The sequence below is a fragment of the Fusarium venenatum genome, assembly GCF_020744135.1.
Source record: "Fusarium venenatum strain MPI-CAGE-CH-0201 chromosome Unknown EDB82scaffold_4, whole genome shotgun sequence".
Classification (NCBI taxonomy): domain Eukaryota; kingdom Fungi; phylum Ascomycota; class Sordariomycetes; order Hypocreales; family Nectriaceae; genus Fusarium; species Fusarium venenatum.
This window is the reverse complement of record NW_027072132.1, coordinates 4,460,953-4,487,198: the sequence shown is the minus strand read 5'-3', so window position 1 is coordinate 4,487,198 and position 26,246 is coordinate 4,460,953. Positions and strand designations below refer to the sequence as shown.

The window sequence follows — 26,246 nt, the reverse complement described above, 5'->3', positions numbered from 1 at the left end:
ATGGATAAATTCGACAGAGCAACGACTCGTGCACAGACCAATCAGTCTGATCAAGCCTTGCTTGTCGAGCGTCATCGGTCCATCCAATCAATCGCACGTGCTTGTTGAAGAAAGTCGACTTTAGCAAGGTATTGTCAACCTTGATGTCACCAATTGAGTCGCAAATATAGCCCGGAATGGCTTCAAATCCACAGGAAGGGCAACCCCAGCCCGGCGACAAGACTCTGCATGTCTGGTCAAAACCCATTGAGCAGAATGGAGCTGCCGCGACCAACGGCGAAAATGGTGCGACATCGACGAATACTCGACCGACTATCTCTGAGGCCGTGTCTATGATCAAAAAGGATGACTTTGCCAATATTGCGAATACCCCATGCGCTCGCCAAGGCTTCATCACGGGAATTGCATCTGGTGCTGGCATTGGAGGATTGAGGTTCGTTGTTAAAGGTCAGTTGGTTACAAAAGAACTTGTAGCAACGAACATGGTCTAAAACAAGTGTAGGAAACGCTGGTAGTGCTGCAAACTGGGCTGTCGGAGTCTTTGTGCTCGGGAGCATGGCATCGTACGAATGGTGTCAATACCTGCGCCGCGAGGAACGTCGCCAGATGAAACGACATATCGAAGTGGTATCAGAGAACAGGAAGGAGCAGGCAAGGAAGATACAGGAGGCGAGACGACAGCACAATAAGTTGGAGGCTGAAAAGAAGGCGACAGAGAAGCCATGGTACAAGATCTGGTGACCATCAAGCTAAGCTGTCATGTACTATTTGTGTGTAAGAGTATTCTTGTGCATTGGGTATAGCTACGGAACGTAGGTAAAATAAAAAGGGTAAAAATGAAATTCTCCCCGACGAAAGGAGAAAGTACAGAGCTTCTTGGATGAGTTTACTTCCAAATTGCACCAACCATATGATCTCTCGAAGAGTAAGGTATAAAGGGGGCCTGGTGAGGGCTTTTGATGTGTTCTCCAGCAATTGTTAGGCTTCGCCCAATGCTAAACCATCAAGAAAGGTTTAAAAGTGTGTGTTGACCATAGAGATACCACCTCCCATCAGATAAAATTGCAAACGCCTCGTAGCCGTAAAAAAAAAAATGTCTATAACCGCCCCTAGCATCCGACCAATCCATGCTACCAAGCCCAAATACGCACCCAAATGATGTCGTTATCCTGTAGTGATGGCAATGTTGGAAGCATCCGTGTCTGTAAATCTGACCTTTCTCGGTGGTGACTGATTCTCCGACTTAAGCTTGACTCCTGAGCCGCACCCTCTGCGTTGGCTGCGTTGAGCTCGTGCATCACTCTCTTCTCGTGTACGATATTCAGCCATTTGCTGCTTCCGCTTCTTGGCACGAGCTTGTGCAAGAGCCGGGGTAGGTTTGAAGCCGATTCCGTTGATTCCAACACCATCATCGTCCTCGTCTTCAGGGTCGTAGATGGTGATTTCGTCTTCGTGCCACGTCAGTGCAGCCCTGACGGGGTCGACAATTTGGACCTCGTCTTCATCAGAGTCGTCAAGGGGGCGTCTTGATGGTCGCTTAATGCGTAGTGGTGGTGATGCTGTTCTCTTCTTGATTCTTGACTTGGATTCGGGTAGCCTGTTTATAGACGGATATGCATGTTGCAGGCTGCCGGCTGTTTGCTTTTGTAGGTATTGCTGCTGTGGTTGCCGTGCTTGTACATGAACACAGCTTTCTATACTCGGCAGAGGTACGTCGGAAGGCAACACAGAGTTTCCATCGAGGTCGATAACTTCTTGCACGGTCGGGCGTGCATCAATATCAGCCTCTCTCATGATCTCATCGGGCTTCTGGCGCTTCCTCATCGACTCTTCCATGAGATTATCGGTGTCTTCACTGCTGACGGCTGCCCCGCCCCCACTTTCCAGTGCGAGCCCACGGAACTTGTGGGTGACCCATGACCGCGGGCTATTGCTACCATCCTCAGTCTGCGCAGTAGTAGAAACGGAGGGAAAGGCAAATGATAGGGGATCAAGCTGGAAAGTGAATTGTGTATATGATGCCCAAGACTCTTCTCCTCGCTTGCGTTTTGCCATATTAGTTGTTTGCGGTGACGCGGTTGCCATTGTTCATTGTTTGTGTTGACGAGCCTCAGTTGATTGATGTAGATATGAACGGGTGAGTGAGATACCTTGGATGGGTCCGCTGAGTTGATGGGACTGGGCTGTACAGTACTGCGTTAAGTTGAGTCTATTGGCTTTTGGTCTTACCGGTCGCGGTTGCGTTGCGCAGCACCACTTGCTTTCATCTGGTAACTCTAACTTGGGTAAGTACCAAATTAGGTACTGCAGGGTAGATAAAAAAGGGAAGCGTAAAGGAGATATAATTCAAGTACAGCTCTTGAGGGCCGAATTCTTGTAGGTACTAATATTAGTAGGTGTATCACGGTAGGATTGCTGATTGCTGCGTGACTACGATTGTAAGTAATGGCCTCGTGATTCACATGTAAATTCAGCGTTGCATCAAGATGTTGAGGTCACGTTGGATTTACTACTAGATGAGCATTGGATCGTAGATCTACCGCTAGTTAATCACTGTTTTGGACATCAACAGCATACCAGCAGTTAACAAAAAGCAATAAAATATACATTTCCACATCTCAATAGTGTATAAGTATCTACCTTGGTATTCAGTCGGCAAATATGTGAAGGATATCCTCTTTGCGCCAGCTTGTGCAATGTTCTTCATCCCCCAAATTCATACCTACTAAGGCACCTAACGCCACTAATTCCCAGTAGTCAAACCACCTACGCAAATACCACTAATGCTAGATCTCAGGCCACTAACTGGTATCGAATACTTCAACCTCGCCTTTACATGCTAGCTTTAACATTATGATATTGTCGATGATAACGCTTTTGCCCCTTACCGAGTCCTAATTTAAGCCAAAATATCCAACAATAAATGTCCGCCTCTTGGGCGGTTGTAATAAAAAGGTTGTCGTCATGACCAAGCCAGTTGGTCGTTTGGTTATGTACTAGTGAAAACAAATAGAACACTGGGTATTTCATCTGGTTTGAATTGCCCGCGCAATGTTAGTTGGCTTAGAGCAACATCACTTCACATTCTGGGGGTACTCACTCGAAGCATTTTGGTCCTTGCACCAACAGTGTCAATACCGAGCTTCTGCAAGCCCTCGTCCTCCAGACGTGATACCTGAGCTGGAGATAGCCCTACCAAACACTGCTCATATTTATGCAGCCTCAGAGCTCGAAGCCATTTAGCTGCCCATCGAGGGTCTTGGGAGTTGTGTGGAAACGCCGGCATGATCCACTTGGGCTTCACTGGTGGTTGAATAATGAGCTCTTGTTGCTGCTTCCACAGTTCTTTCTTGCGGTCCTTAAGTGCTTGGATCAAGGGCTCGATTTCTCGCAGGCTTGGTAGTTCGGCGATGGAGTCGAGTGCAGATGCTCTCTCGGCGTCGGTTAGCACCGAGAACCATGTTTTGATCATGCGGATTTCATCGTCGACGGTTCCGCCTTCTCTTGACGAGGAAGAGGACTGGCTGCTGAAGGAGAGCGATGCGAAACTTGAAGTTGGTGATGCTGAGAAGGAACTTGGTATACTGGAAGAGTATGAAGACATGATGGAGGCTTGCTGAGTATAGGCAGTTCAGAACACTGATTCTGGAATGGTATTCGCTGAAGGATGGGAAAAGACAAGCAAAAATCAAGAGGATAGTTACAACTTCAAATATCGTTGTGAATGATAACTATTACTACACACGGTCTTTGTAGTAAGCAACTAATGGTGTATTGATGATCTATGGCGTGGTCAATCTGACGGCGACTGGGGCTGTTTATTGTAAATCACCCCAGGTCATAAGTTGGCTGGAGCTGGATTGAGCACGTATTTATTAATGTGATTCTACCAGAGCGCAAGAAGCCACCATTCTCGTCCCAGGCCGCTCTGACTTTTTGTCGTCAACATTCGATCCGCTATCGAATTACAGATCCGACACGGGCCTTCTAAGACAGCCCCTTGGCAATTTCAACCTATTTTCTCCTGACGGTGGAAAGTTGTTGAAGAAATATAAACACCATTTACAATCTTGAGAAACGAGTGCTTGAGCTAGATTCTGGACTCTGTAATGTGAGAGATATATGAGCAAGTTATTTCGAGTTTGTTTTAACTACTAACCCCGCTAGTCTAATACTACTCCATACTACCTATGTACAACACTAAACAGGTGCTGGCCGAGACCAGATCGTCATCCTTGTCCTCAGCTTCAGTGTCAAGTTAGATTTGAATCGTCAACGATTGGCTATCCTGTTCTAGTTAGACAACGTTGTTCTTAACATTTGTGTTCTCGTTGAGCTTGGTTCCGGCCCACATGTGACATAATAATCTTGTAGGTGAACGATATATCAGAGGCTAACGGTTCAAGGACTAATCAAATCTCCCGTTTCAACAATTATCGGGTTGTTCTGTCTTTAGGCGGAACAGGGTTAATGAATATGATCCGAAATGTTTATATTAACTACTTATCATGAAACATGTCACGAGTTTTGTGAAACATTACAGGAGCATTGCAATCTCATGTGCCATGCCTAACTTGCATCATTTCGATGGCCATGATTGCTTGACTTGCATATCTCTTATACTGTGGCTGTATGACGAGAACAAGGTTTAGTCGCCCTACCTAAAGGTCTGCAGGGTTTATCAGTTGATAAAGAGGCTGAAAAGTTGAAAGCTGAAGCACAGCATGCGGGCAAGAGCTATTATACCATATATGCTTATTAGTAGTGCATTTCCACCAACTTTAAATGAACGTCTCGTAATCATCATTCCTAAATATAAGTATTCAACTCTAAAGTGCTTCTGCTGGGTATCGCTAAATAACAACTTATGATGCAAAAGACATGTGTATCTCAACTGTTCAATCAAATAATCCATCCACCCATATTTATGTCTAACCACAGCACACCGTGGCCTCTTCGATTCCCTTTGACTTGTCTTCTGGGCCATCCAAACCCTCCAAATCGATCCTCACGACGAGCCAGTCGCAAAAGAACTTGCCCAAGCCGGCACCGATAAAGATGCTGATAATCACATAGCCATTAAAGTACATGGCCAAGAGCATCACAATGTAAGCTCCTGCGAACGTAGCAGCGTGGATAAAGGCGCGGATAAACTGCTGGAGAGGTGATGCTCGGTAGGTCAGAGTCTGTCGCGTGGGCACAACTGCTCCCGTGCATCCGGCGGCGGCGAGAGCAACGCTGTGAGTCGTAGCTTGGCGCTGGAAGCCGCGCTGAAGGAGAGCATCATATTCCTTTCCTAGACGACGGAAGAACTCGACGAGAATTACCAAAAGGATAACGCCGATGCAAGTAGCGGCCATCATGCCTTGGTTCTTAATCTGCCAAGATGATGCAAGGAAGCACGCGTCAATCGTGTTCCAATTCCACAGCATCTGAGACTTGTTAGATGGATATCAATTGGTGGGATCCGGTTGAGTGCTTCATTACCTCGACCTTGCAGGCCGCGCCGTCGCCGCCCATAGCTCCGTGGTCCATATTTGGTGATTCAGCTGATGAATATGTCTGACTTGAAGTATTGGCAATGGCAGATCAGGAAAGAATTGGAGCGGAATATGGAGATTTGAGTCAGAGAATGAGTGGTTGTCCTCGGGATAATAAGTAAAGTAAATAAGCCAGGAGTTGAGGTGGTCCACCGAGAATGATTGAGCTGGTTCCAAGAGTCTTGGTCTTGAGAGGGGGCGAAAAGAGGAGAATCGAATTGGAAGCCGGAGAATTGAGAAGCTATATCAACGGTAGGAACGAGGTTGATGTACGAGGCTGTTGCCGCGGGAAGAGGAGGTTATTAATGAGGGGATATTATTCCATGTCATGGCTAGACCCGAATATAGTTTTAATGGCCAGATATGGGAGTTGATAATCAGCTCGAATTGATAGTGATGAGTCTCGAAATGCGGCATTGTGGAGTCTTTTTTTGGAGTCTTTTAGAGTCCTTAGTGGATCTTGAATTGTTAATCCCGGTAAAACATGCTCATTCCTGCTCAACTCTAAATCTTTCGCCTCAATTGCTTCATCAGACCTTCAGGGTTCTTCTTTTTCCCTACCACTTCTGCTTCTGCTACTTTCGACCAATCCTTTAATTGAGCAAGTAATCAGGAAACATTTACTCGATATGGGTTGGTTTCCGGGCCAAGACCCTCCGAAAGGGTTCCCTTTAACTATTCCGTCCACAATATTTCCAACACCTCAAACATGCTCAACTAGGTCAACTAACGGACGGTGGAGTCTTTTCCTTCTTTACCTTGTTAGTCTTGGGTAATTATCTGGTCTCGGCAAGGTGGTGCGGTTCCTATTTATCTAATGCTATCACATCCTCTGGCTTGATGTTTTACTTGACATCCATCACTCCTCTCTCTCTCCATCTTTCGTTGGTTGCTGGTCATCCTTTACTCTAATATATTGTCTTGTCTTATGGACCAGTAAGGAGCTCAACTACCACAACCATGACAACCACCGCAATAGCGGCTCTGAATGAGCTGGATGCTCGCCACATCCAAAACATGAGCGAAGCTCAAACGCTTGTTCCTCACTGGGGATATGCCAATCGTGCACTTCCCTGCACAAACGACAAGGGCTCTTGCGAGTATCTTGACCTCGTCTACAGCGCCCATGACTACGGTATGCTCTACAGCGCAATCCTCTGGGCTACTATTCTCGGGATCGTCTTCATCTGGGCACTTCTTCGTTTCATCGGCATACCTTCAGCTCCCGCTATTGCTTCTGGTGCGAGTCCTAAAGCTGGTCTCACCAAGGTCCGTCGCAGCATCGCCTCCTTCACTCGACGATACCTTCTCCCAGACGCTTGCCGCGTCATCTTTGGCCGAACCACTCGCTTCCAAGTTGTTGTACTTACAGCTCTCATCATTTACCTCACTATTTGGAGCTTCGTCGGCATGACTTATCATACTTGGATCACTCCTGTCAAGGACATGCCTGGGGTGTATAATACTCGCACTTCTCTCGGTCCTTGGTCCAACAGAGTTGGCATTTTGGCTTATGCATTGACTCCTCTATCTGTCCTGCTAGCTAGCCGAGAGTCTATTCTTTCTCTCATCACCGGTGTTCCCTACCAGAGCTTCATGTTTATGCACCGCTGGTTGGGCTACATTATTTTCATCCAGAGTGCCCTCCACACCATTGCTTGGTCTATTGTCGAGATCCGCTTGTATCAGCCTCAGCCTGACGTTGCCGCTGCGTGGGTTGCCCAGTTATACGTGATATGGGGTATCGTGGCAATGATTTTGCTCCTCCTTCTGCTTGTTGGTAGCACACCCTGGGGAATTCGCCTGACGGGCTACGAGTTCTTCCGCAAGTCTCACTATGTGCTCGCCATGGTCTACATAGGTGCCTGCTGGGCGCACTGGGAACTGCTCAAGTGCTTTTTGCTGCCATCTCTCCTCCTTTGGTTCATTGACCGTGGATTCCGATTCCTTCGAACCGCCTACCTCCACTACCACCACCTTCCCTCTGGCAACATGGGTTTCCGGGCCGCTCAAGCCACGATCACTAGGTTCCCTGATGAGGAGCACGGAGATATTCTGCGATTTGATCTCCAGAACGACCAGGACCCTTGGAAGATTGGCCAGCACTATTACCTCTGCTTCACCGAAAGCAGCATCTGGCAGTCTCACCCTTTCACACCCATCAATGCTCCCCACGTCGAGAACGGCGTCGTGAAGCACTCGTACATCATGCGCGCCAGAGGAGGTGAAACCAAGAAGATGGCTGCGCTGGCCGCCAAGAAGTTCCAGGCCTCTGAGACGGCCACCACCTCTATCATCCTCACTGGCGCCTATGGTGAGACCACTATGGACCACGTTACACCCGACACCAACATTGTCTGTGTTGCTGGTGGCACTGGTATTGCCTATGTACTCCCTGTCCTCCTCGAGCTCGCCCGATCACCTATCTCCCGAGACCGCAAGATTGAACTCATCTGGGCCATCCGCCACGCCACCGACGCCGAGTGGGTTCAGCAAGAGATGGATCTTTTGCAACAAGCCCGAAAGGCCCTCAACCTCAAGATCCGAGTCTTCGCTACACGAGACGTCAGCAGCAGGACCAGCTCAAAGGTCCGGGTCGAAGACGAGAAGGAAGCCAAGGATACTTCCAGACCAGTTGCCTCATCTTCGTCCTCGTCATCCGACGTGATTGATGAGAGCTGTGGTTGCGGCACTGATGTCCCCGTCCGTAAGATTGGACAAGGTATTGAGGACGAGGACCGTCACCCCAACCTTCCTAATCTTATCAACGACTTTGTGGGTAACACCATCACCGGTCCCACGACAGTCTTTGCTAGCGGCCCCGGAGGCATGATCAGCGACCTGCGCACGATTGTGGCCGGTTGCAACTCTGCTGGACAGGTCTGGAAGGGCAACGAACGATTTGATGTCAAGCTGGTCTGCGACGACCGCCTGGAATGGTAAAATGCTGGCTCATGAAGGGGAAACGATTTTGAATTTCTGTTTATTACTACATTAAGATACCACTGTTGCGATTTTGATTTTTGATAGCATTTTCAGAGCTACAAAAAGTTGATAGTATAGTTTGGGTACATTTCTCACGTATATATATAAGATGGTACCAACACGTACATTATTGACATTTGACTATTCGCCTATTCTATCCAAGATTGGCCTATTATTGTGATTCTGACTTTTGATGTTTGCTTACATAGGTAGCTACCGGCATACATGCACTGCCAGTTGTGGAACCAACCCATGGGTCCAACTCCATAATGACGGCGGCCATGACTTAGTAGATGTCGTTAAAGGCCAAACGTGTTTGTCTGTATTCAACTATGATAACAATACGTAAGTATATGAATCAAAGAGCAACCTAAAACAAAGCGTTGGCTTATATAGTCTATTTTGAGCCTCATATGGAACAATAACTAAAACCACTAGCATGATACTACCACAAGCCCGGGACTAACAATTCGCTGCATAGCCACACCACTCATTATGGGATCTTGATGGAGCAAAGTCCAGCACCCATGACACAAACACCCCGCACTCAAACACTCACTTCGGTCGAGCTGGGCCGAATACCCCCCGTGACAACAAGTTTCAAAGGAAGAAAGAGAAAAACAGCTCATAGTTAATTGACCTATCGACATAGAATAGAAATAAGCACCTAGTGCCTCATGACCCCATTTGCAGTTTAGCCTGAAGTCGTGGGATGGAGTATCATGATGGGCCCCCAAACTCTCCCATTTATCCCAAATCCCATACTTAGCTAGGTGAGTTATACAGCATAACACAGCACAGCACAGTAGATACAAACAGATACGTACCTATATAAAACTGGCTACATCTCAGATCACACCTCGATTCTGTCTTTTGAGTTACCTGTTCATTCTCATCATCATTGGCTCTGTTCAACAACCAACTGTCTATATAAACCACTCAATAACCCACTCCACTCCCATTCAGATCTATATTCTCAACTTGACCCAGAAAAGTGACAACGATCATCATGGCTGACTCTTCAATCACTTTCCTGCCCCTCGGCGCCATTATTCAATCTCTTGTCGTCAACGGCGTCAACATCGTTCAAGGCTTCCCCGCCCAAGAAGACTATGAGAAGCATAACTCTCCCTACTTTGGCGTGACCGTTGGCCGCGTTGCCAACCGTATCAAGGACGCTCGAATTGACAGCCTCAATGGCAAGGAAGTCATTCTTGCCGCCAACGATGGAAAGAACCATCTCCACGGCGGCAGAGTTGGCTGGAGCACTCGCGTCTGGGACGGCCCCAAGCCCGTTGGCACCCGTGAGGTTCCTGGTGTTGAGGGTCTGGAGGGCGGAGAGAGCGTTGCTTTTACGCTTACTAGCGAGGATGGCGATGAGGGATACCCCGGCACCGTAGAGGTCACTGTCACTTACACAACGGGCACACAAAAGGTCGACGGCAAGGATGTCACTGTTCTCGCAATGGAGTACGAGGCCAAGCTCGTTGGTGGCGCTGATGAGACAGTCATCAACATGACCAACCACTCTTACTTCAACCCTAGTGGAAAGGAGACCATCGCCGACACAGAGATGACTCTCCCTACCGCCAGCTACCTCGCTGTTGGCGACGACCTCATCCCCACCGGCAAAATCGAGTCTTTCCCTGGCGTCACCGCTAACAAGACTTTCACTCTGGGGCCTCAAGAGCCCAACATTGATCACTGTTTCGTCCTCAACACAGATCCTTCATCTGTGCCTCTCGACACCCGCAGCCGGTCCCTAAACCTCAACGTCAAGGCTCACCACTCTGGCTCCGGCATCAACCTTGAAGTCTACAGCACCGAGCCAACTTTCCAGATCTACACTGGAGCCGGTATTAACGTGCCCGCCGTCAACGGTCTGCCAGCTCGCAAGGCCCGAGCTGGTTTCTGCTGTGAGCCTGCTCGTTATGTCAACGCGGCCAACGTGCCTGAGTGGAAGAACCAGGTCCTGCTCAAGAAGGGCGAGACATACGGTGCTAGAACCGTTTACAAGGTGTGGTCCGACTAAGTTGGGCAATTCATCTGTGGAAAAGAATATCAATTGGATAGAGGCTACTTATTAACGCCCTGCTATTTGAGACAATCGGAAATCAAAGTTAAATCATTACTGCTCTGCTGATACTGTGTTGTACAAAATTACTCATGATGCATCCCGTTGTCCTAAGTTGTAGCCTGCTTACCTGTGGACGTAAGATTAATAGGGGGCCATTCATACACGAACCTCAATCAGATTCATCGTCATCTCCCAAGAATGCCAAATCCGCCCTCACTCTCTTACGTCTCGCGGCATATGAGTTATCCTCGTCGTCATCATCGTCGTTGCCGTCATTATTCTCAGCGTCACTGGCATCGCTTTCAATGATCTTCTTGCTCTTGCTTCGACTTGCACGGCCGCGTCCCTCAACACCCCACAAAGAGCTCATTTCTTGCGCAGACTCGACTTCAGCGAGGAGTTCGCGCCGTTCCTTGATCTCGCGGGCTTTGGATTCTGAAAAGCGGCCGTCCATTCCTATGTCGGCGAGCATCTTTTTGAGATGGCGAATCTTGGCCTTGGCATCGTCGCCATACTGTTTTAGCTCGTTGTGCCAGAGCTTTCGAACACCGCACTTGACAAGATGGCCTTGTAGCTTCTTGATTTCTTCAGTGTTCGGGTCGTCTGACGTAGAACTCTTTTTCACGGCGGCCTTGGGCGCCTTTGCTGGCTTGCTTGCGCCTTCCTTCTTTTCCTTCTTCTTCCGCTTGGGCTTTGGAGGCTCATCGATCACATCCGAATACTCCTCTTCCTCGTCAACAATCGGTTTGTTCTCTGTTTCTTCTGCGGGTGTCTTTTCTTCTCCGCCGTTCTTAGTCTCTTGGCCCTTTTCTAGAGTTCCAGCATCAAGGTCCATGGCGACATCTTCATCCTCATCTTCTGAAACAGCGGCCTTCTTGGACTTGGGTTTTGGTGGCGCTTTCTTCGGCGCCGCTTGTTTTCGCTTCTTCTGGGGTTTCTCCTCTTCACTCAGATCACTCAACTCACTAAGCTCGCTCGATTCACCAAGCTCAGACTCTGGATCAGATTCTTCCTTCTTGGCAGCCTTGCTTGATTTTGGTTTTGGTTTAGGCGTAGGCTTTGCTTTGGGTGCGCGCTTCTGACGCTTAGGCTTTGGTTGCGGGGACTCGGCCTCTGGAGAAGAGCGCTTCATGCCAGTGCTAACCTCATCTTCTCCATCTGATCCAGCCTCATACTTTTCCTCTGGTTTCCACCCATCCATGAGTTTTTCCTGAGAGCAGTGTAAGTTTATGAAATAAAATAAAATCGCTGGCTGCAAGTGAAACTTACGACTCTCTGTTTGATGAGCTCCTTGCTCTTCTTCTTCCAGTCGTCACTCGATAGGAAGCCATCCTCGAGGCTGAGATTCTCTTCGGTTTGTTTGCGAACTTTGTTGACGGTAGTGTCGTCTGGGTCAGATTGATAGACTTGATAAGTGGCATCAAGCAGGGCTTGCTCGATCTCGTCATTTGACGGCGCCATTCTCGAAATATCGCAATCTTTTCAACAAATACACTTTTAGTCTCGGATTCGGTAAAGAAGGAGAAGAAAAAAGGGAATCGAAATGTTGTTGCACTTTACAGAGAGAAGTTTGAGTGTGTTCAGTTTGAGTCGCGTTCAGAACGCGACGAACAGCTTGGACAATTTTGTGGAGATTCCCGTAGCGGGGAGGAGCTTTAACCAATTATAGCTTGATCCTGTTGCGACAATCCGTTCTTTCCGGGGTTTAAGTTGTCAATTATTGTGAATATTGAGACTCAATAATAAGCTTGTCTCTTGTATTATATCTTATAGATTTCCCAGCCTGAAGAAGTGACTAGGCTATAACGAGTTTCTGCCGTTCAGGTGACTGGCACTGAGTTCTTAGGTTAGTAGGCAACTCTTATACATTAGTGGAGTACGGCTATTAAACTTGGCATCTTTCTTAGACCAGAACTTGCATACTCAATTCAACCAATACTTTACATCATTTACTACTATCGATCAACTCGACATGTCAGCTTCACTAGCTCCAGAATGCAACGAAGTCAAGGAGTATGTTTGTTTCTACCAGTTCAAGGCTCGATCAACTAATGTGCTTAGGCGTTATGATACGTGCTTCTTGAAATGGTACAGTGAGAGTATGTTCTTCTAAGCCCTGTCAGTGGCGACACAAGACTAAATAAGATTCAGAATATCTTCGAGGACAAGAAAAGGACAATAAGGAGTGTGCAGACATGTTTAAAGAATATCAAACATGTCTCAAGGTATGTCGATATCGGCCAAACTCGAGAGTTGATTTGCTGATGATGGCCACAGGTTGCACTGAAGGATAGAGGTGTGGATAAACTGGTGCAAGAGGCTCGTGAGGAGAATAAAGAGAACGATTTGAAACATCTCGGGGTGAAAAGTAGGTTGTTTCTGATACTAATTGCATTTTGGCTAACTAACATGTATAGAATAATATGCATCATATGCTGGCGAGCATGGCGTTCCGGTGACTGCAGACAGAGAGGTTGGAGCCTTTTGCCGAAGCATCCTTGGATGAACAAGAATCTCAGATTTGATCTTTATAGATTCTTACCACTCGGTGCATTGATCAACATATTTATCTTCTTTTTACTTGTACAATTCCTCATCGCATTCAATATGTCATTCTCACTCATCATGTTACTTTCTGGTCTTCGTCATCATAACCTTTCAAACTGCGGAATCAGACCGCTTACACGTGATCTTGAAACAACCAGGTGGTCCACTGTTAGCTCAAGTTTGATGTTGCTCTCCAGCTAAGGGAACGAACGACACGCAGGGGGGAACCAATCAACTCAATTTCTTAACATTGAGCTGGCAATTCCAATTCCAATTCCCTTCTAGAACTTGACTGTAGCTTCTGTTCACTCATTCAAGTCACCGAATAATTCCCAGCAATTATACTGAACATTGTCGACTTATTCGATTACCCTCACGGTCAACCCGCGGTCAAGCAAACAAGCAAGCATCTGTCTGTCTGTCCTTCGCTTCATCCCGCCAGCAAACCCACTACCGCAGCTTGGCATAGACCTTATATCCTCCAAGCTTTCAACCAGAGGACGGCATGTACTGCCACGAGGAATAGCGCTTCTATGCACCCCTTTTCTATTCTGACCCTCGGCATCTTCGTCGCTGGCTACATCACTGCCCGTTGGGATCTGGTTACTCGTCTCTATGAACTTGCTATTTTCGCCTGGGAAAACGGTGTCGTCGTAAGTAAAACCGGACAAAGCCCCTCGTTCCAGTCGCAAACTGGGCAGTGCAGTGCATAAAACTAACTGCCAACTTCCCTGTAGACGCGCGCAACAAAAGCATTTGCTGCACTCTCTGTCCTCTTCCTCGCCATTTGCGCACCGACCGTCTTACTAGCCAGAAAAGAAACGAATCTGGTACGCTCGATTGCAACATCCGACGCCGCTGACAATGGCTAACAAGATGGCTCCAGCATCCACGACGAATAGGAGCCGGTGTCTCGGCGCGGGAGCAACTTAGAAGGCGTGGTTCTTTTTAATTACATCGCTCCGGTCGAAATAGTTGCTTGTCATGATAGAACATGATGGCTTGATGAGAGTGTTCTGGCCGACGGACATTCGCAGGTCTGATCGCCCCGGGGTTGTGGTGGGATGGCGCAATTCCGTACTCGACGTATTTGTTGTCGCCATCCTCGAAGATGTTGATGTTAGTTTGGCGCATTGCGAGTCACCACGAACACAATACTGACGCTAACAGGCACGGAATACCGAATTCCATCTCAAAGCCGGTACCTTCTTCCGCAGCGAGCTTCACCCAAATAGCCAAATCACCGAAATGTGCGGTCACAGCTCAATGCATGTCCTTGGGCTTTCAAATGCTGCCGATATGGAAGCAGCAGACCCTTCCTGGTTTTGCGCAACAACGAACTCGGACCCCCGAGAACCAAAAATCACATGCGCCAAGGCCATCAGCGTACAGCTCATCTTCTACGATCGTCCTCAGCCTCAGGGAATGCAATACGTATCACTGAATCCCATTGCCCTCGCGCTGGGCCATGATGGTTCTCTGTTGGGCGACACAGTAGCTTCAGAAGGAGAGCAGGAGACACGAGAGCGTCAAGTGAAGGAAGAGAGACGCAAACTAGTTGAAAAGCTCAAGCAGCATACCATTTTCAAGCGAGTCCCCTCTGCGCGCGACAGAGCGCTGCCCAAAATCATCAACCAGATAAATTGGTCCTGGGAACTGGAGAAGACATTGCAAAAGAATGTGGGACGATTGGGGTCAAGACCGCGACGCAGCCTTAGTGTGTCTGAGAGAGTGGTCGAGACAGCCTCGACGATGAGAAATTATGTTATTCTGCAACTTTGGACATGGTTCACGCTGTATCTGTTCCCCACGATACGCAAGACCTTTGTACTGGTTCTCATGGGCCATCGCATAATGGCAGAGATGTTGCTCTTGCTACTCGAGTTCAGGGTTAAACCCGGCGCCGCGGCTCTGAAGGACATATCGGCCACAGCACAGCAAGTTGAGATACGACTCCAACAGTTTTGCTACTGGCCGATGCAGTACATGACCTTGCGGCAACGAAAGAACAATTGGGCCAGTGTTACGACAAGCCATCCGGACTACATCCGCTTTTACAACAGTTTGTGGCTCGTCGCCAATGATGTCATCATAGGCATTGCTCTTGGCTCATATATCATCGAGAACGCAGATTGGGTTGCCGCACAGATTGGTGATCTGCTGCGTACTTATACAGTTGACGCACTTCAAAGCAGCATTTCATGGTTGATGGGCTGGCCTGCTGGTCTCAAGCTTAACGGCGAGTTGGCAGCTTTCTTGGGAGATTTGTTCCTCTGGGTCATTGATTACTGGTCCAGTAAGTATTTTATTCACGAAACAACGATTGGTTGCAGTCTGCTAACAATTTCCAGGCTGCATCGAGACTCTGACTCCAGCATTGCCCCAGATGGTGTGGTTTATAGGATTTTCATCGTTCGCTGGCGCTAGTATGCCAATTGCCATGTTTTCTGACATGCTTTCGACTCTAACCATTCACATTTACTCGTTCTATCTAGCATCTGGGAGGATATATCACTGGCAGCTCACAATTCTCCAGTCCCTCTTTCATCTCTTCCGCGGTAAGAAGCACAACGTTCTTCGCAACCGTATCGATTCTTGCGATTATGACCTGGATCAACTCCTTGTTGGCACCATTCTGTTCACACTACTCTTCTTCCTTCTGCCGACGGTTGCCGTCTTCTATCTCAATTTTGCCATTGCGAGGATGGCTATCATCTCTCTTAAGGCCGGATTTGATACTCTCCTCTCATGTCTAAATCACTTTCCATTATTCGCACTCATGTTGAGAATCAAAGACCCGAGGCGACTTCCTGGTGGTATCCGATTTGAGCTTCGAGATACCCACGACTATAGACGTGATGGCATAAGTAACACTGAGGGGCCGCCCCCTACGTCGGTCATCTACCTCAAGGTTGGCAAATCTACTCCTGAAATTACACGGCAGCAACACTAACTTGGTCATTAGTCAATTCCCTTGACATTCCGAATCATGTTCAACCAATACTTCCAGATGGCAAACCGCATCCGAAAACATTACCTCTCGCCCAAAGTCTTCTTCTGTCTCCTCACAGGCAAGTTTGTGCCACCTATCAACCGAAAGAATTTGTATAGTCTACAATACAGCATGTTGCCGGCTCGCCGGGCAAATATCTGGGAGATGTGGAGGGCATTGAATACGAAGGCAAAACCAACCAAGCGAATGCCATTGCCTTATATACCACCGTTGCCTAATGGGGGGAGAAGAACGTCAGCAAATAATGGACGGGCTAGATAAATTATAGACATACAAAGTGTTTGATGTAAATGAAAAGTAATGAGTGGTGATATTGTTGGGATTATTGCACCTGGAGAGTGATTATGCTCGTCAGTGACAGTTGCTAGTCACCCTTGTCGTTTGTTGAATCGATCGTGACTGAGTGTAATCAACGTCAGCGTGCTGACTCGTATCAAGAAGTGCAGTGCATACATGGCAATGGTTTGACGATCGTTGTAAAGGTGGCAGCCACACCAAGATCAAGGCACCATTATATAACTCGGCTACAATAGTTTCACTTCATCATCGTAAAAACAGGATGCACCCCACATCCCCGGATCAGCGGCCCTTGCTGACTTATCCTTGCCAAGATGAACATCTCGAACCCTTTCTATCCTTCCAGCCTCGAGGCCTCCTGCGTGGTACCCCTATCGGTGAACCACGTATATGGAAAGCATGAATTTTGGTTATTCTACTGACTATCATGAAGAGCCAGCGAAATCAACACTAGTTGTCTCTCCAGACTCGTTGTGACTACCCAATCGTGTAACATTGTGTGCTGTACATCGAGACACCACCATCACTGCTAACTTAGCGGCACAGCAACGTTCCCCACGCTGCATGGCGTTAAACCAACTGAGACAAGTACGGAAAGTCTATAGTAACGGACCCTTGAAAAATGTCAAGCTTGTTTTTTTCCTTCAGCGGGGTCCGGCAGTCCAGAAGGATATCCGAAAACTAGCAATGACGACAAGCGTGTCGTTTCAGTGCCAGTGACAAACTGACAAGGCCTTGCGCAAAACCTTGTCAGTGAGGTATCCAAGGGTCCTCCTCCGAATTCTTGATCGTGGGCTTCTAGACTTTGATGATCGGCCCACTTCCAGCATTTGTCGTGATAATAACATCCTCAAGGTTCAGGTGCTATCCAGTTCTCTTATCCATTAGGCATCTCATGACCCCACAAACTTTGGGTACCTGGTCTACCTCCTAGCCAAGGGTCCAGAACCCTTTCCAGCTTCTCTCCACTACAGCTTCCAACTCAAGGAAACTCAGAAAGACATCTCATATATTTTATCAAAGGTGGTGCCACGCTCTACACCTTCTTCTTTATCCAACGCTCTGTGACACCCGCCAGCGTCTTAACCGAACCCACCTAATCATTCCGCATACATTCTCACACACTCCACCTGTCTCACTACCACCACCTTTAACAGCATCTTCCCATCCTCGTCTGTCTCATCAGGTGGCATTGACGTCACCGCCGGCTACTGGACCGACTACGATTCATGATTGTGACCCTGCAAGCTGAAGAAGCACCATCAAAGTCGTGCGGAAACGAGGGGTAGCACCACATTATCCCGGGGTAGGAGAAGCTAGAGGCGCATCGCTGCATCACCTGCTGCGGCTTATTTCACTTCCTGGTAAGTGATTGACACTCTCCCCCATGTGTATACATCTTCAGTTTTGGAGAGGACATTCTCGGTTTAGTGTTTCCCTTCTATGATCCTGCTCAAGTACATCATTGCTAGTATATAACCACCGCAATGTTCCCTTATCCCTATCAAACCACTTCTATGCCTTTCTCAGACAAGCTTTGAAAAGTGGGAAATTTAGTAAACAAGTGACTTATACTAACTTGATCCGCAATGGAAACACAGGTTCAAACTGCAACTCACACCCACGACCCTTGGGCTGCCACCCATCAGGTCATTCTTCAGCCCGCTATCATGGATCCCAAACAGCGATTCTACCATCACTTCTTGAAAAGTGTAACGGGTAAGAATTGAATCTAGCGATTGACATGTTATCTCATATGCCTAACTTCTATGCTATGCAGTTCTTCAAGACCTCATCGATGGGTTACCGTCTATTGCCAGTGTTGGCGGTGAGCGCCAGGAGGCCATTGATCACATCTTGGCTAGCATCGCAAAGCTACAGAACGAGGTGGCGGATGCTGCAGATTATACTCCTTCCTATGATCGAAAACAATACTCAGAGGTCAGACCGCTGGTTTCATCCACCAAAGCCTTTTTGACTGACATCTATATGCTGCGTAGACTATCAAAACTCTACAAGACAAGTTGAACGAGACTATAACTAGGATTGCGCCCAAGTCGAAATTTCAATTCCGCCGCGCAAAGACTAATCATGTTGATATGGGTGCTCCCGAGAACGATCCTCGTCTTAACCCTGGAAGCCATTCTCGGGCCAAGCACGACGCAGCTATTATCACTGGCATAGCCAATTCTCTGCCTACAAACAAGGAGGATACACTCAGCGAACTACCGTCCAAAGAGGCATACAAGAACTACAACGAGGAGATGAAAAGACCGAGCCCCTCGTCAATTCGAAAACCCAGCTTCTCGGCAGCAAAGAACATTGGCATCTCGAACCACTCAAACTTGCACATAATCCTGCCATCATCAGCGTCACGCGCAACCTCTTCTGGTAGTCTTACTGATCTCGAAGGCTGTATTATCGACATGTCCATCCCAACAACTGAGGGATCAGCATTTCCTGGTCTCGCTATCAAGAACGTGTCCAAGAGCCTCATCGTTGGGGGTCGTGTTAACGGCGCGGTCCACATCACAGGAGTGTCCGATAGTATTATAGTGGTTGTGGCCAGACAGGTTCGAATTCACGAGTGCAGCAATGTTGATATCTACTTGCATTGCGGAAGCCATCCCATCATTGAGGATTGCTCTGGCATGCGATTCGCACCGCTACCTACACCATACGTAAGACTTGTTCGCAACTCATCTAATGTGTTTCCAGCTAACCAAAAACAGAGGACCGAAACAGAAGAGCTAGATGAGAATCAGTGGGACCAGGTAGACGACTTCAAGTGGCTCAAGGCCGGTCACAGTCCCAATTGGACCACTCTGTCAGAAAACGAGAGACTCGGCGATGATCTTTGGAGAAGCGTTGTGCCCGGCCAGCCTGGCGTCAGTGTGGAAGAAGCTTTGAAGAAGCTCAATATTCCCCGAAAGTAGCAGTAATGATGATAGATTCTTGAGCTTGAGTACGCTTTGTACCATACCAATATACGATGGATAACAAGAGGATCATAATATAATAGCATGATAGATGTGATTTATTTAACCTTGAGACTCCAGAACACCGTGCTGATAAGCCAAGGCATTGACGTTAAATGCCATGGATGACCGACCCATAATAATTCGACACTATTCGTGTATCATGACTCCATTTTGTCACCAGCGCTGATGTCGTCCTTCCGATCTCGTCCCGTAGCTTCATCTCTCAATCGTTGAAGAAGAGCACGCTGGTTTTCAATGCGTGTCTCAAGCTCGCGAATCTCGTCGTTCTGTTCAGCGATGGACCGGTCCATATCGGGCAATTCGCGAACTTGTGCACGAGCTCGTTGCAGCTTATGCTTTAGCCCGTCAGTTGCTCCTGGCACATCCTTGAAAGACAGTGTAGGTCCAGGCGCGTTGTTTCCCGTGGTTCCAGGCGCAGGTTCGGTGGTAATCCCAGCTGATGATTGAATGCCGGCGCGGACGCGTGCGAGCACGAGGGAGAGCTCGGATAGGGCGTCGAGAGTATCGGGAGAGAGAGTAGGCGGCAGAGCCAGTGGGTGTGGGCCAGGTGCCGACGCCGATGCTGATGCTGATGTGGATGACGGAGACATGGTCTGTCGATTTTATGATACGACTCGGTTCCAGTTTGACCGCTCGACTAGAAAAGGGTGAAGAAAGAGAGAGGTAATCGGACGAGATCGATGTGGATGCGGCGTAGTACAATGATTTGATTTTGATTCGAGGCGAGCTCTCAACTCTGTTGCGCAGCTCGGGGAAATAGGCCGAGTGGAACCTTTCAGCCTTGCATAAAATCCAAGTCCCTTAAAATGGATATTCCACGTTTATCGCGCTGCAGATGGTGGTGGTGGGCAAATAGTAGACATCGATTGGGCCGATGAGCCGTTTTGTTGTTGAGTGGACGGTCCGAAAGAGAGGGAGGAAAGGTGAAAGACTACAGTGTGTGCTCATCATTGTACAGTACATCTGCGATCTTTTAGGCGTACTTACACAGTGTCAGTATGGCTCATGTCACTAAATGGCATGACATAAACCCCCACCACAACTAACGTGTTTCCCTGCAAAATCGACAGTCCCCATCAAATCACGCATCATTATTTTACTCAATCCAAGACAAGGGCCCGAATTACTCTCCGTCCTGTCTTATCCTTATCCTTATCTCAACTCAAGACCTCTCTTCTATATACCTCGACCTATTTCTTCTCTTCTCCTGCTTTGGTTTTGTTCTTTCATTGCTTCAGTACAAGAAAAAAGGAAACAACAAATAGCCATCATGTCCAAGACCGACCAAAAAGCCTGCCTCAGTACGTCGTCATGCCCCGCCCCCTCCATCAACGTCAAACAATTCCATGCCCCGCCATCGTGATAGCTTGCAATGCCTCGTCCTTCTGCGAGACGCTCAACAACTACTCCTCCAGTGGTTCATGAATTGACGGATATGACAAGTGGAGGCTAGATTGGATTCTTGTCTCGTGCTTTATTCTTCTATATCTAGACCTAGCTAATCATATTACCTTCTTACAGTCGTCATTGACGGTTGGGGCATTCCCTCCACCGACAGCCCCAAGAACGGCGATGCCATCACCAACGCCAAGACCCCTGTTATGGACGCTCTCTACAAGGACTCCAAGGGTTACACTGAGCTCGAGGCCTCATCGCTGGCGGTAGGCCTTCCCGAGGGCCTCATGGGTAACTCTGAGGTTGGACATTTGAACATTGGCGCTGGTCGTGTTGTCTGGCAAGACGTTGTTCGAATCGACCAGACCATCAAGAACGGCGAGCTGGCCCAAAACGATGTCATCAAGAAGACCTTCCAGAGTGCTGCTGCTGGGAACGGCCGACTGCACCTCTGCGGTCTCATCTCTCACGGTGGCGTGGTAAGTCAGATCATGAGCAGATCCTTTCGTTCTTCCGAGTGTTCACCAGTTACTTACGATGAAACAGCACGCCAAGCAAACTCACCTCTACGCCCTCCTCAAGGCTGCTAAGGAGTACGGTGTGCCCAAGGTTATCATCCACTTCTTCGGTGATGGTCGTGACACCGACCCCAAGTCCGGTGCTGGTTACATGCAGGAGCTCGTCGACACTATCAAGGATATTGGTATTGGTGAGATTGGTACCGTCGTCGGCCGATACTTCGCCATGGACCGCGATAAGCGTTGGGATCGTCTTGAGATCGCTCTCAAGGGTCTTATCCTCGGCGAGGGCGAGGCCTCTGAAGACCCCGTCGCTACTGTCAAGGCTCGGTACGAGCGAGGTGGTGACTTGGACAGGGATGAGTTCCTTACTCCCATCATTGTCGGCGGTGATGACCGTCGTATCAAGGGTAAGCTTAACTGAAACTCTGTGTTTCACATATTGTGTCTAACTTTGATAGATGACGATACTGTCTTCTTCTTCAACTACCGATCCGACCGTGTCCGCCAGATCACCCAGCTTCTTGGCGATGTCGACCGATCTCCTCTTCCTGACTTCCAGTACCCCAAGATCAAGCCTCTTGTCACCATGACACAGTACAAGGTCGACTATCCTTTTGAGATTGCCTTCAAGCCCCAACACATGGGCAACGTCCTCGCCGAGTGGCTGGGCAAGCAGAATGTTGAGCAGGTCCACATTGCTGAGACCGAGAAGTACGCTCACGTCACCTTCTTCTTCAACGGTGGTGTTGAAAAGGTCTTCCCTCTCGAGACTCGCGATCAGTCCCAAGATCTAGTTCCCTCTAACAAGTCTGTCGCTACCTACGATCTTGCCCCTGAGATGTCTGCCGATGGCGTCGCCGACCAGGTTGTCAAGCGTCTGGGCGAGCAGAAGTTCCCCTTTGTCATGAACAACTTTGCTCCTCCCGACATGGTCGGTCACACTGGTGTCTACGACGCCGCTGTCGTCGGCTGTGAGGCCACTGATAAGGCTATTGGCAAGATTCTTGAGGGATGCAAGAAGGCGGGCTACGTTCTCTTCATCACTGCTGACCACGGTAACGCTGAAGAGATGAAGTTCCCTGATGGCAAGCCCAAGACCAGCCACACCACAAACAAGGTGCCCCTTCTCATGGCCAACTACCCCGAGGGTTGGAGCCTCAAGAAGACCACCGAGGGTGTCCTTGGCGACGTTGCCCCTACCGTCCTCGCCGCCATGGGCCTGCCTCAGCCTGAGGAGATGACCGGAAAGTCCCTTCTCGAGAAGGCTTAATTAAGATGATGATGATGATGAGCAAACATACCTTAAAAATAAAATGATCCCAAGGGATGATGTAGTAGTATTAGCGACTTGTTGATGGCTGGGCGATGGGCGTGGGTGTGGGCTGTTAGTTCTTGATACGTGCTAGTCGACTGCATGGCTTTGGAGTTGATGAGGGTTGGAAGCTACCCTCGGCTGAATAGACCTAGAGTCGAGAGTTTTTAAAGGAGTAAAATTACTAAGAATAGAGAATTATAACATTATTTCTCAAAAAGATATTGATTTGGGATAACGATTAACGTGTGGTGTGAATACTTGGCTGAATGCAGTGATAACATTTGCATAACATGAGTATCTAGGCAACACTAATAACCCGTTAGATATTGATTTTGCTAAAAAGTTATTTTGAAACTATTGTTATAGCTTACTTCTGGCTCATTAACCACACTCATCCGCAATTATTACTCTCATCGTGCTTTTGACGCTGAAGTATAGGGTGGCCTGAGTGGCCAACCGTTAAAATAATAAGCGTGAGGGCATTAGACTGAACCCAAACCATAAGCCATGGCTGTCTGTAATGTTTCATAATGCATTCTCGATACCAATCTTCCCACACTAGACATGCTTGGGTACGTTATATTGCCAGGTTTACTATGCTGATAAGAACCAGCTTATCGCTCTGCCCGTTTATTATGAACATATCGTAATTCATCCAGCCGCAAACAGAATTGGTGCAGAATTTACTTGCTACTCTGACTCAATGCTGATTATACACAAAATACACATTACTCAGACTCGTCAAATTTTGACTCGACTTGTTGCCACTTTTGCCACTTATAAGACTTAGTAGTAGATTATGAAATCTCTGTTGTTGCTACTAGGAACCGAGTCAATCAAGGTGCAAGGAACAGTGCTCCAATAAAGCAGTGTTTTCCCCTTTCCTCTTTGAACCGCTAATTATCTTGTAAACTTGTTAGGGTCCAAGACAGAGAGATGCACCAAAAAGAAAAAGAAAAGGCTCGCCATGCCCATGTCAGAAACACAACCAGCGAATGAGAAGGGCACTAAGACAAATTACCTCCATGCATGCTGTGAAACGATTTAGAATGTCTATTCCACCTTATTATGCTGCCCTTCTGGGCATCTAGACCAGGGCTTTTCATGCGTAACAAACACACATGCTAAGCTGGCTTTATAATCTAAGACATGACAAACAGGGACAAATCTGCTCCTGCCTCATGTCGTAAAAGACCAGGCAGAAGTGACAAGTGGGTAGCTATTAGCGAACCCGGAAAGAAAGATTAGAGATTACATACCCATAGTGTTGGTTCTGCTTGGCCCAACGGCGAGGTGAAGAAGCTAATAAGCTAGTTCGGCGAGAAAACTCAAGTGCGATCTCGAACTACTATGTATGTATGTACGTGAGAGAGTCCAGAACACATACGACCAATGATGAGTCTCGGAGACAGCACCGACATCCCAACCTTCAGATCAGAGATCAGCTCCCGCATCTCAGACGATCAGAAGCCCCCACACGATTCTTCAGATCTGTACAACCTGACGAGCCACATCTTCTCCTCGCTAAGTTTAGCTCACCCAATGCGAACGCTGAATGATCGCCAAGGGGCTGACCATGGCTTCAAACCAAGCCTGTCAGGGGACGGAGCATCTCCAGAACCCTTGTCTTGAAGGACGCCGGAGGTCCCGCTCCGCTATCCAAGGGTCCTTTGAATAGGAGGAGCAGGAGTTAGTAGTCAGAAGGGCAGGGGGAGGGGCCCAGAGTGTGTTCCGGAGAAAGACAATGCGTGTTATGTACGAATATGCTGTCTGTACCGTACCGAGGCGATGACAAGATGAATTTATGTGGGTATGTATTTTGGTGACCGATCGTGGGGGAGAGGCAACGTCCCCAAGATCGGGCGGGAATAAGGGATAATCTCATAATCGAGACCCTCAATCGAGCATGTGGACTTTCAATAACTAGATCGCGTGGTAGGATAGTCATACACCAAATGCGGTAACTGTGCTTCGTGTAAACTCCAGTTTTTAGTGGCACAGAAGAAAGCTCGATAGAACGTACAAGTAATAAATTGCAAAAGGTATGACGGTGACCCGGTGCTTTTTTACATGTATCTTCATTAGCGTCTCATCATACCTCTGCACACGGTAAAGACAGCTCATACACACGGGGGGCCTGATGGAGACGACTAACACGGAAGCTCAGCTATCCGTTGCAAATACTTTAATGATAGCATGTGCATCATAAAGAGCATCCCTAGCCTCATGGGGACCGCCCCGAAAGGTCAACGAGATTTCACGATAGTTGGATATCGAAGCACGAGCATTGCTTGTAGTTGCGCAGAGTTGAGATTGGCATGGGCAGGTTTGAAAGACAAGATCTTAAACTCTCTGAAAAACGCAACACCAAAACGTATCAAGGCACAACCCACGATCCTGTTGAACGTGTGTAATCGGCCACCACTCGTGAAATGTCTGTGTACCTGACATCTGACGATGGCCTGAAACGAATCTACCATAGCCGAATGTTGACCGGCTTTGGATCAAGAGGGTGGCCAAGCGCGATATCGATGGTCAACGGGTGATCAACACGGATATTGTTGCAAATTCCCATCATCGGGTAATCGTACTTCTAAGCAAGAACGAGCCAAACTCCCGGGATGGAGTATCATGAGTCTGTTTCAGGAACTCTGATCGACGTGAATGCAAGCATCACCCTTCCAAGCTAAGACGTCTAAGCCGTCGTGTTTCCCAAGCAAATAATTGGATTGGTCGACTGCGTGCTGTCGACAGACCTTAGCCGTCTTCGTTCAAGCATGCCACCACTATTCCCTAACCACTGCTGCACGAAGGGTCGTCCCGCAAATTTCGATTTAAGCTAACGCTGCGCTTCTTCGAGATCGAAAAAAAAGGGAGCGTCAATCTATCCAATCAGAGTGATTTCGTTCGCTGAATCCGAACAGCAACGTGGCGATATGCGCAAAAGATGCTCTTCGCCACTCGATATACAGATTTTTTTTATGGCTTTGAGAATTCGATATTTGGGATCTCGGGATTTGGCATACTTTTGCCAAGGAAGAGAAGGTTTAGTGTGCGCACATCCTGGCTGGAGATGCGTTTTTGGTGATTGCGGGAACTTTCCCTACGCTTCTAACCTAGCCTAGGAGGTAAGTAACGGCGGAGGATCGGAATAGGATTGGGCTGATTTGCATCTTTGCCTAAGTCTCGTGACTTTCCTTTCTCATAAGGAAACTGAATAAACCTTGTTTTAACGGCATCAGAGAATTCTTGATTCGTGTTCTTGAATTATGTACTGCGAGAAACCAAGGAAAACAAGACTTTTGCCGCAGAAATAATTCGAAACTGCTCTAAACAGGGTCTCAGGGTCTCAGGGTCTCAGGATATTGGTTGCGTGCGCAAGGACCCTGAAATTTCTCACTAGGGTCGACGTCATGTGGAAAGTGATCTGCAAGAGAGCCTCAGTATTCAGGACAGCTGACGACAGGACTGAAGGCACTATACACTATTAGCTCACATCTCACCTTGAGACAATGCCTTTATACGAGTACAGTAGCAAATTGCAAGCTATAGTG

The 26,246-nt window shown here is 48.0% G+C and overlaps 11 protein-coding genes across 11 annotated transcripts; 6 read left to right on the top strand and 5 right to left on the bottom strand.

The window, feature by feature from the left end:
* The first annotated feature begins 35 nt into the window (after window positions 1-35).
* On the top strand, window positions 36-953 carry EDB82DRAFT_327095 (uncharacterized protein). The gene is made up of 2 exons (XM_025738540.2): window positions 36-447; window positions 503-953. The coding sequence occupies exons 1-2, from the start codon at window positions 177-179 to the stop codon at window positions 739-741; spliced, it is 510 nt and encodes a 169-aa protein (XP_025593291.1). The 5' UTR covers window positions 36-176; the 3' UTR covers window positions 742-953.
* Window positions 793-2,191, bottom strand: EDB82DRAFT_327092 (uncharacterized protein). The gene has a single exon (XM_025738539.2). It carries the CDS (start codon window positions 2,083-2,085, stop codon window positions 1,165-1,167), a length of 921 nt encoding a protein of 306 aa, XP_025593290.2. The 5' UTR covers window positions 2,086-2,191; the 3' UTR covers window positions 793-1,164.
* Window positions 2,192-3,079: 888 nt separating this feature from the next.
* Window positions 3,080-3,604, bottom strand: EDB82DRAFT_530011 (uncharacterized protein; the record flags this gene model as incomplete). Its single annotated transcript, XM_025738538.1, has 1 exon — window positions 3,080-3,604. The coding sequence occupies one exon, from the start codon at window positions 3,602-3,604 to the stop codon at window positions 3,080-3,082; it is 525 nt and encodes a 174-aa protein (XP_025593289.1).
* Window positions 3,605-4,931: 1,327 nt separating this feature from the next.
* On the bottom strand, window positions 4,932-5,535 carry EDB82DRAFT_530010 (Ctr copper transporter family-domain-containing protein; the record flags this gene model as incomplete). The annotated part of the gene is made up of 2 exons (XM_025738537.1): window positions 4,932-5,432; window positions 5,488-5,535. The coding sequence occupies 2 exons, from the start codon at window positions 5,533-5,535 to the stop codon at window positions 4,932-4,934; spliced, it is 549 nt and encodes a 182-aa protein (XP_025593288.1).
* Window positions 5,536-6,033: 498 nt separating this feature from the next.
* Window positions 6,034-8,675, top strand: EDB82DRAFT_515491 (ferric reductase like transmembrane component-domain-containing protein). The gene has a single exon (XM_025738536.2). It carries the CDS (start codon window positions 6,501-6,503, stop codon window positions 8,481-8,483), a length of 1,983 nt encoding a protein of 660 aa, XP_025593287.1. The 5' UTR covers window positions 6,034-6,500; the 3' UTR covers window positions 8,484-8,675.
* Window positions 8,676-9,285: 610 nt separating this feature from the next.
* Window positions 9,286-10,664, top strand: EDB82DRAFT_326495 (galactose mutarotase-like domain-containing protein). Its single transcript, XM_025738534.2, has one exon. The coding sequence runs from the start codon at window positions 9,535-9,537 to the stop codon at window positions 10,555-10,557; it is 1,023 nt and encodes a 340-aa protein (XP_025593285.1). The 5' UTR covers window positions 9,286-9,534; the 3' UTR covers window positions 10,558-10,664.
* Window positions 10,665-10,771: 107 nt separating this feature from the next.
* Window positions 10,772-12,063, bottom strand: EDB82DRAFT_530007 (uncharacterized protein; the record flags this gene model as incomplete). Its single annotated transcript, XM_025738532.1, has 2 exons — window positions 10,772-11,812; window positions 11,872-12,063. 2 exons carry the CDS (start codon window positions 12,061-12,063, stop codon window positions 10,772-10,774), a joined length of 1,233 nt encoding a protein of 410 aa, XP_025593283.1.
* A 511-nt stretch (window positions 12,064-12,574) lies between these two features.
* On the top strand, window positions 12,575-16,423 carry EDB82DRAFT_530006 (N-acetylglucosaminyl transferase component-domain-containing protein; the record flags this gene model as incomplete). The annotated part of the gene is made up of 12 exons (XM_065609214.1): window positions 12,575-12,615; window positions 12,664-12,701; window positions 12,754-12,827; window positions 12,880-12,970; window positions 13,486-13,802; window positions 13,887-13,979; window positions 14,036-14,090; window positions 14,141-14,268; window positions 14,320-15,445; window positions 15,501-15,575; window positions 15,645-16,060; window positions 16,115-16,423. The coding sequence occupies 12 exons, from the start codon at window positions 12,575-12,577 to the stop codon at window positions 16,421-16,423; spliced, it is 2,763 nt and encodes a 920-aa protein (XP_065463430.1).
* Window positions 16,424-18,048: 1,625 nt separating this feature from the next.
* EDB82DRAFT_530005 (tubulin binding cofactor C-domain-containing protein) lies at window positions 18,049-19,395 on the top strand (the record flags this gene model as incomplete). Its single annotated transcript, XM_025738528.1, has 4 exons — window positions 18,049-18,178; window positions 18,240-18,400; window positions 18,460-19,140; window positions 19,192-19,395. 4 exons carry the CDS (start codon window positions 18,049-18,051, stop codon window positions 19,393-19,395), a joined length of 1,176 nt encoding a protein of 391 aa, XP_025593280.1.
* Window positions 19,396-19,505: 110 nt separating this feature from the next.
* EDB82DRAFT_515482 (RNA polymerase II transcription mediator complex subunit 9-domain-containing protein) lies at window positions 19,506-20,362 on the bottom strand. The gene has a single exon (XM_025738527.2). The coding sequence runs from the start codon at window positions 20,049-20,051 to the stop codon at window positions 19,599-19,601; it is 453 nt and encodes a 150-aa protein (XP_025593279.1). The 5' UTR covers window positions 20,052-20,362; the 3' UTR covers window positions 19,506-19,598.
* Window positions 20,363-20,378: 16 nt separating this feature from the next.
* EDB82DRAFT_515478 (BPG-independent protein) lies at window positions 20,379-22,922 on the top strand. Its single transcript, XM_025738526.2, has 4 exons — window positions 20,379-20,762; window positions 20,983-21,335; window positions 21,403-21,784; window positions 21,836-22,922. The coding sequence occupies exons 1-4, from the start codon at window positions 20,732-20,734 to the stop codon at window positions 22,645-22,647; spliced, it is 1,578 nt and encodes a 525-aa protein (XP_025593278.1). The 5' UTR covers window positions 20,379-20,731; the 3' UTR covers window positions 22,648-22,922.
* Window positions 22,923-26,246: the final 3,324 nt, after the last annotated feature.

Excerpts from the sequence above, each read along its gene's own strand:
- EDB82DRAFT_327095 (XM_025738540.2), top strand. The coding sequence starts at position 177 with ATGGCTTCAAATCCACAGGAAGGGCAACCCCAGCCCGGCGACAAGACT. Across the intron at positions 448-502 it reads ATTGAGGTTCGTTGTTAAAG|GAAACGCTGGTAGTGCTGCA; the intron begins GTCAGTTGGTTA and ends AAACAAGTGTAG.
- EDB82DRAFT_327092 (XM_025738539.2), bottom strand. The coding sequence starts at position 2,085 with ATGGCAACCGCGTCACCGCAAACAACTAATATGGCAAAACGCAAGCGA.
- EDB82DRAFT_515491 (XM_025738536.2), top strand. The coding sequence starts at position 6,501 with ATGACAACCACCGCAATAGCGGCTCTGAATGAGCTGGATGCTCGCCAC.
- EDB82DRAFT_326495 (XM_025738534.2), top strand. The coding sequence starts at position 9,535 with ATGGCTGACTCTTCAATCACTTTCCTGCCCCTCGGCGCCATTATTCAA.
- EDB82DRAFT_515482 (XM_025738527.2), bottom strand. The coding sequence starts at position 20,051 with ATGTCTCCGTCATCCACATCAGCATCAGCATCGGCGTCGGCACCTGGC.
- EDB82DRAFT_515478 (XM_025738526.2), top strand. The coding sequence starts at position 20,732 with ATGTCCAAGACCGACCAAAAAGCCTGCCTCA. Across the intron at positions 20,763-20,982 it reads CGACCAAAAAGCCTGCCTCA|TCGTCATTGACGGTTGGGGC; the intron begins GTACGTCGTCAT and ends ACCTTCTTACAG. Across the intron at positions 21,336-21,402 it reads TCATCTCTCACGGTGGCGTG|CACGCCAAGCAAACTCACCT; the intron begins GTAAGTCAGATC and ends ACGATGAAACAG.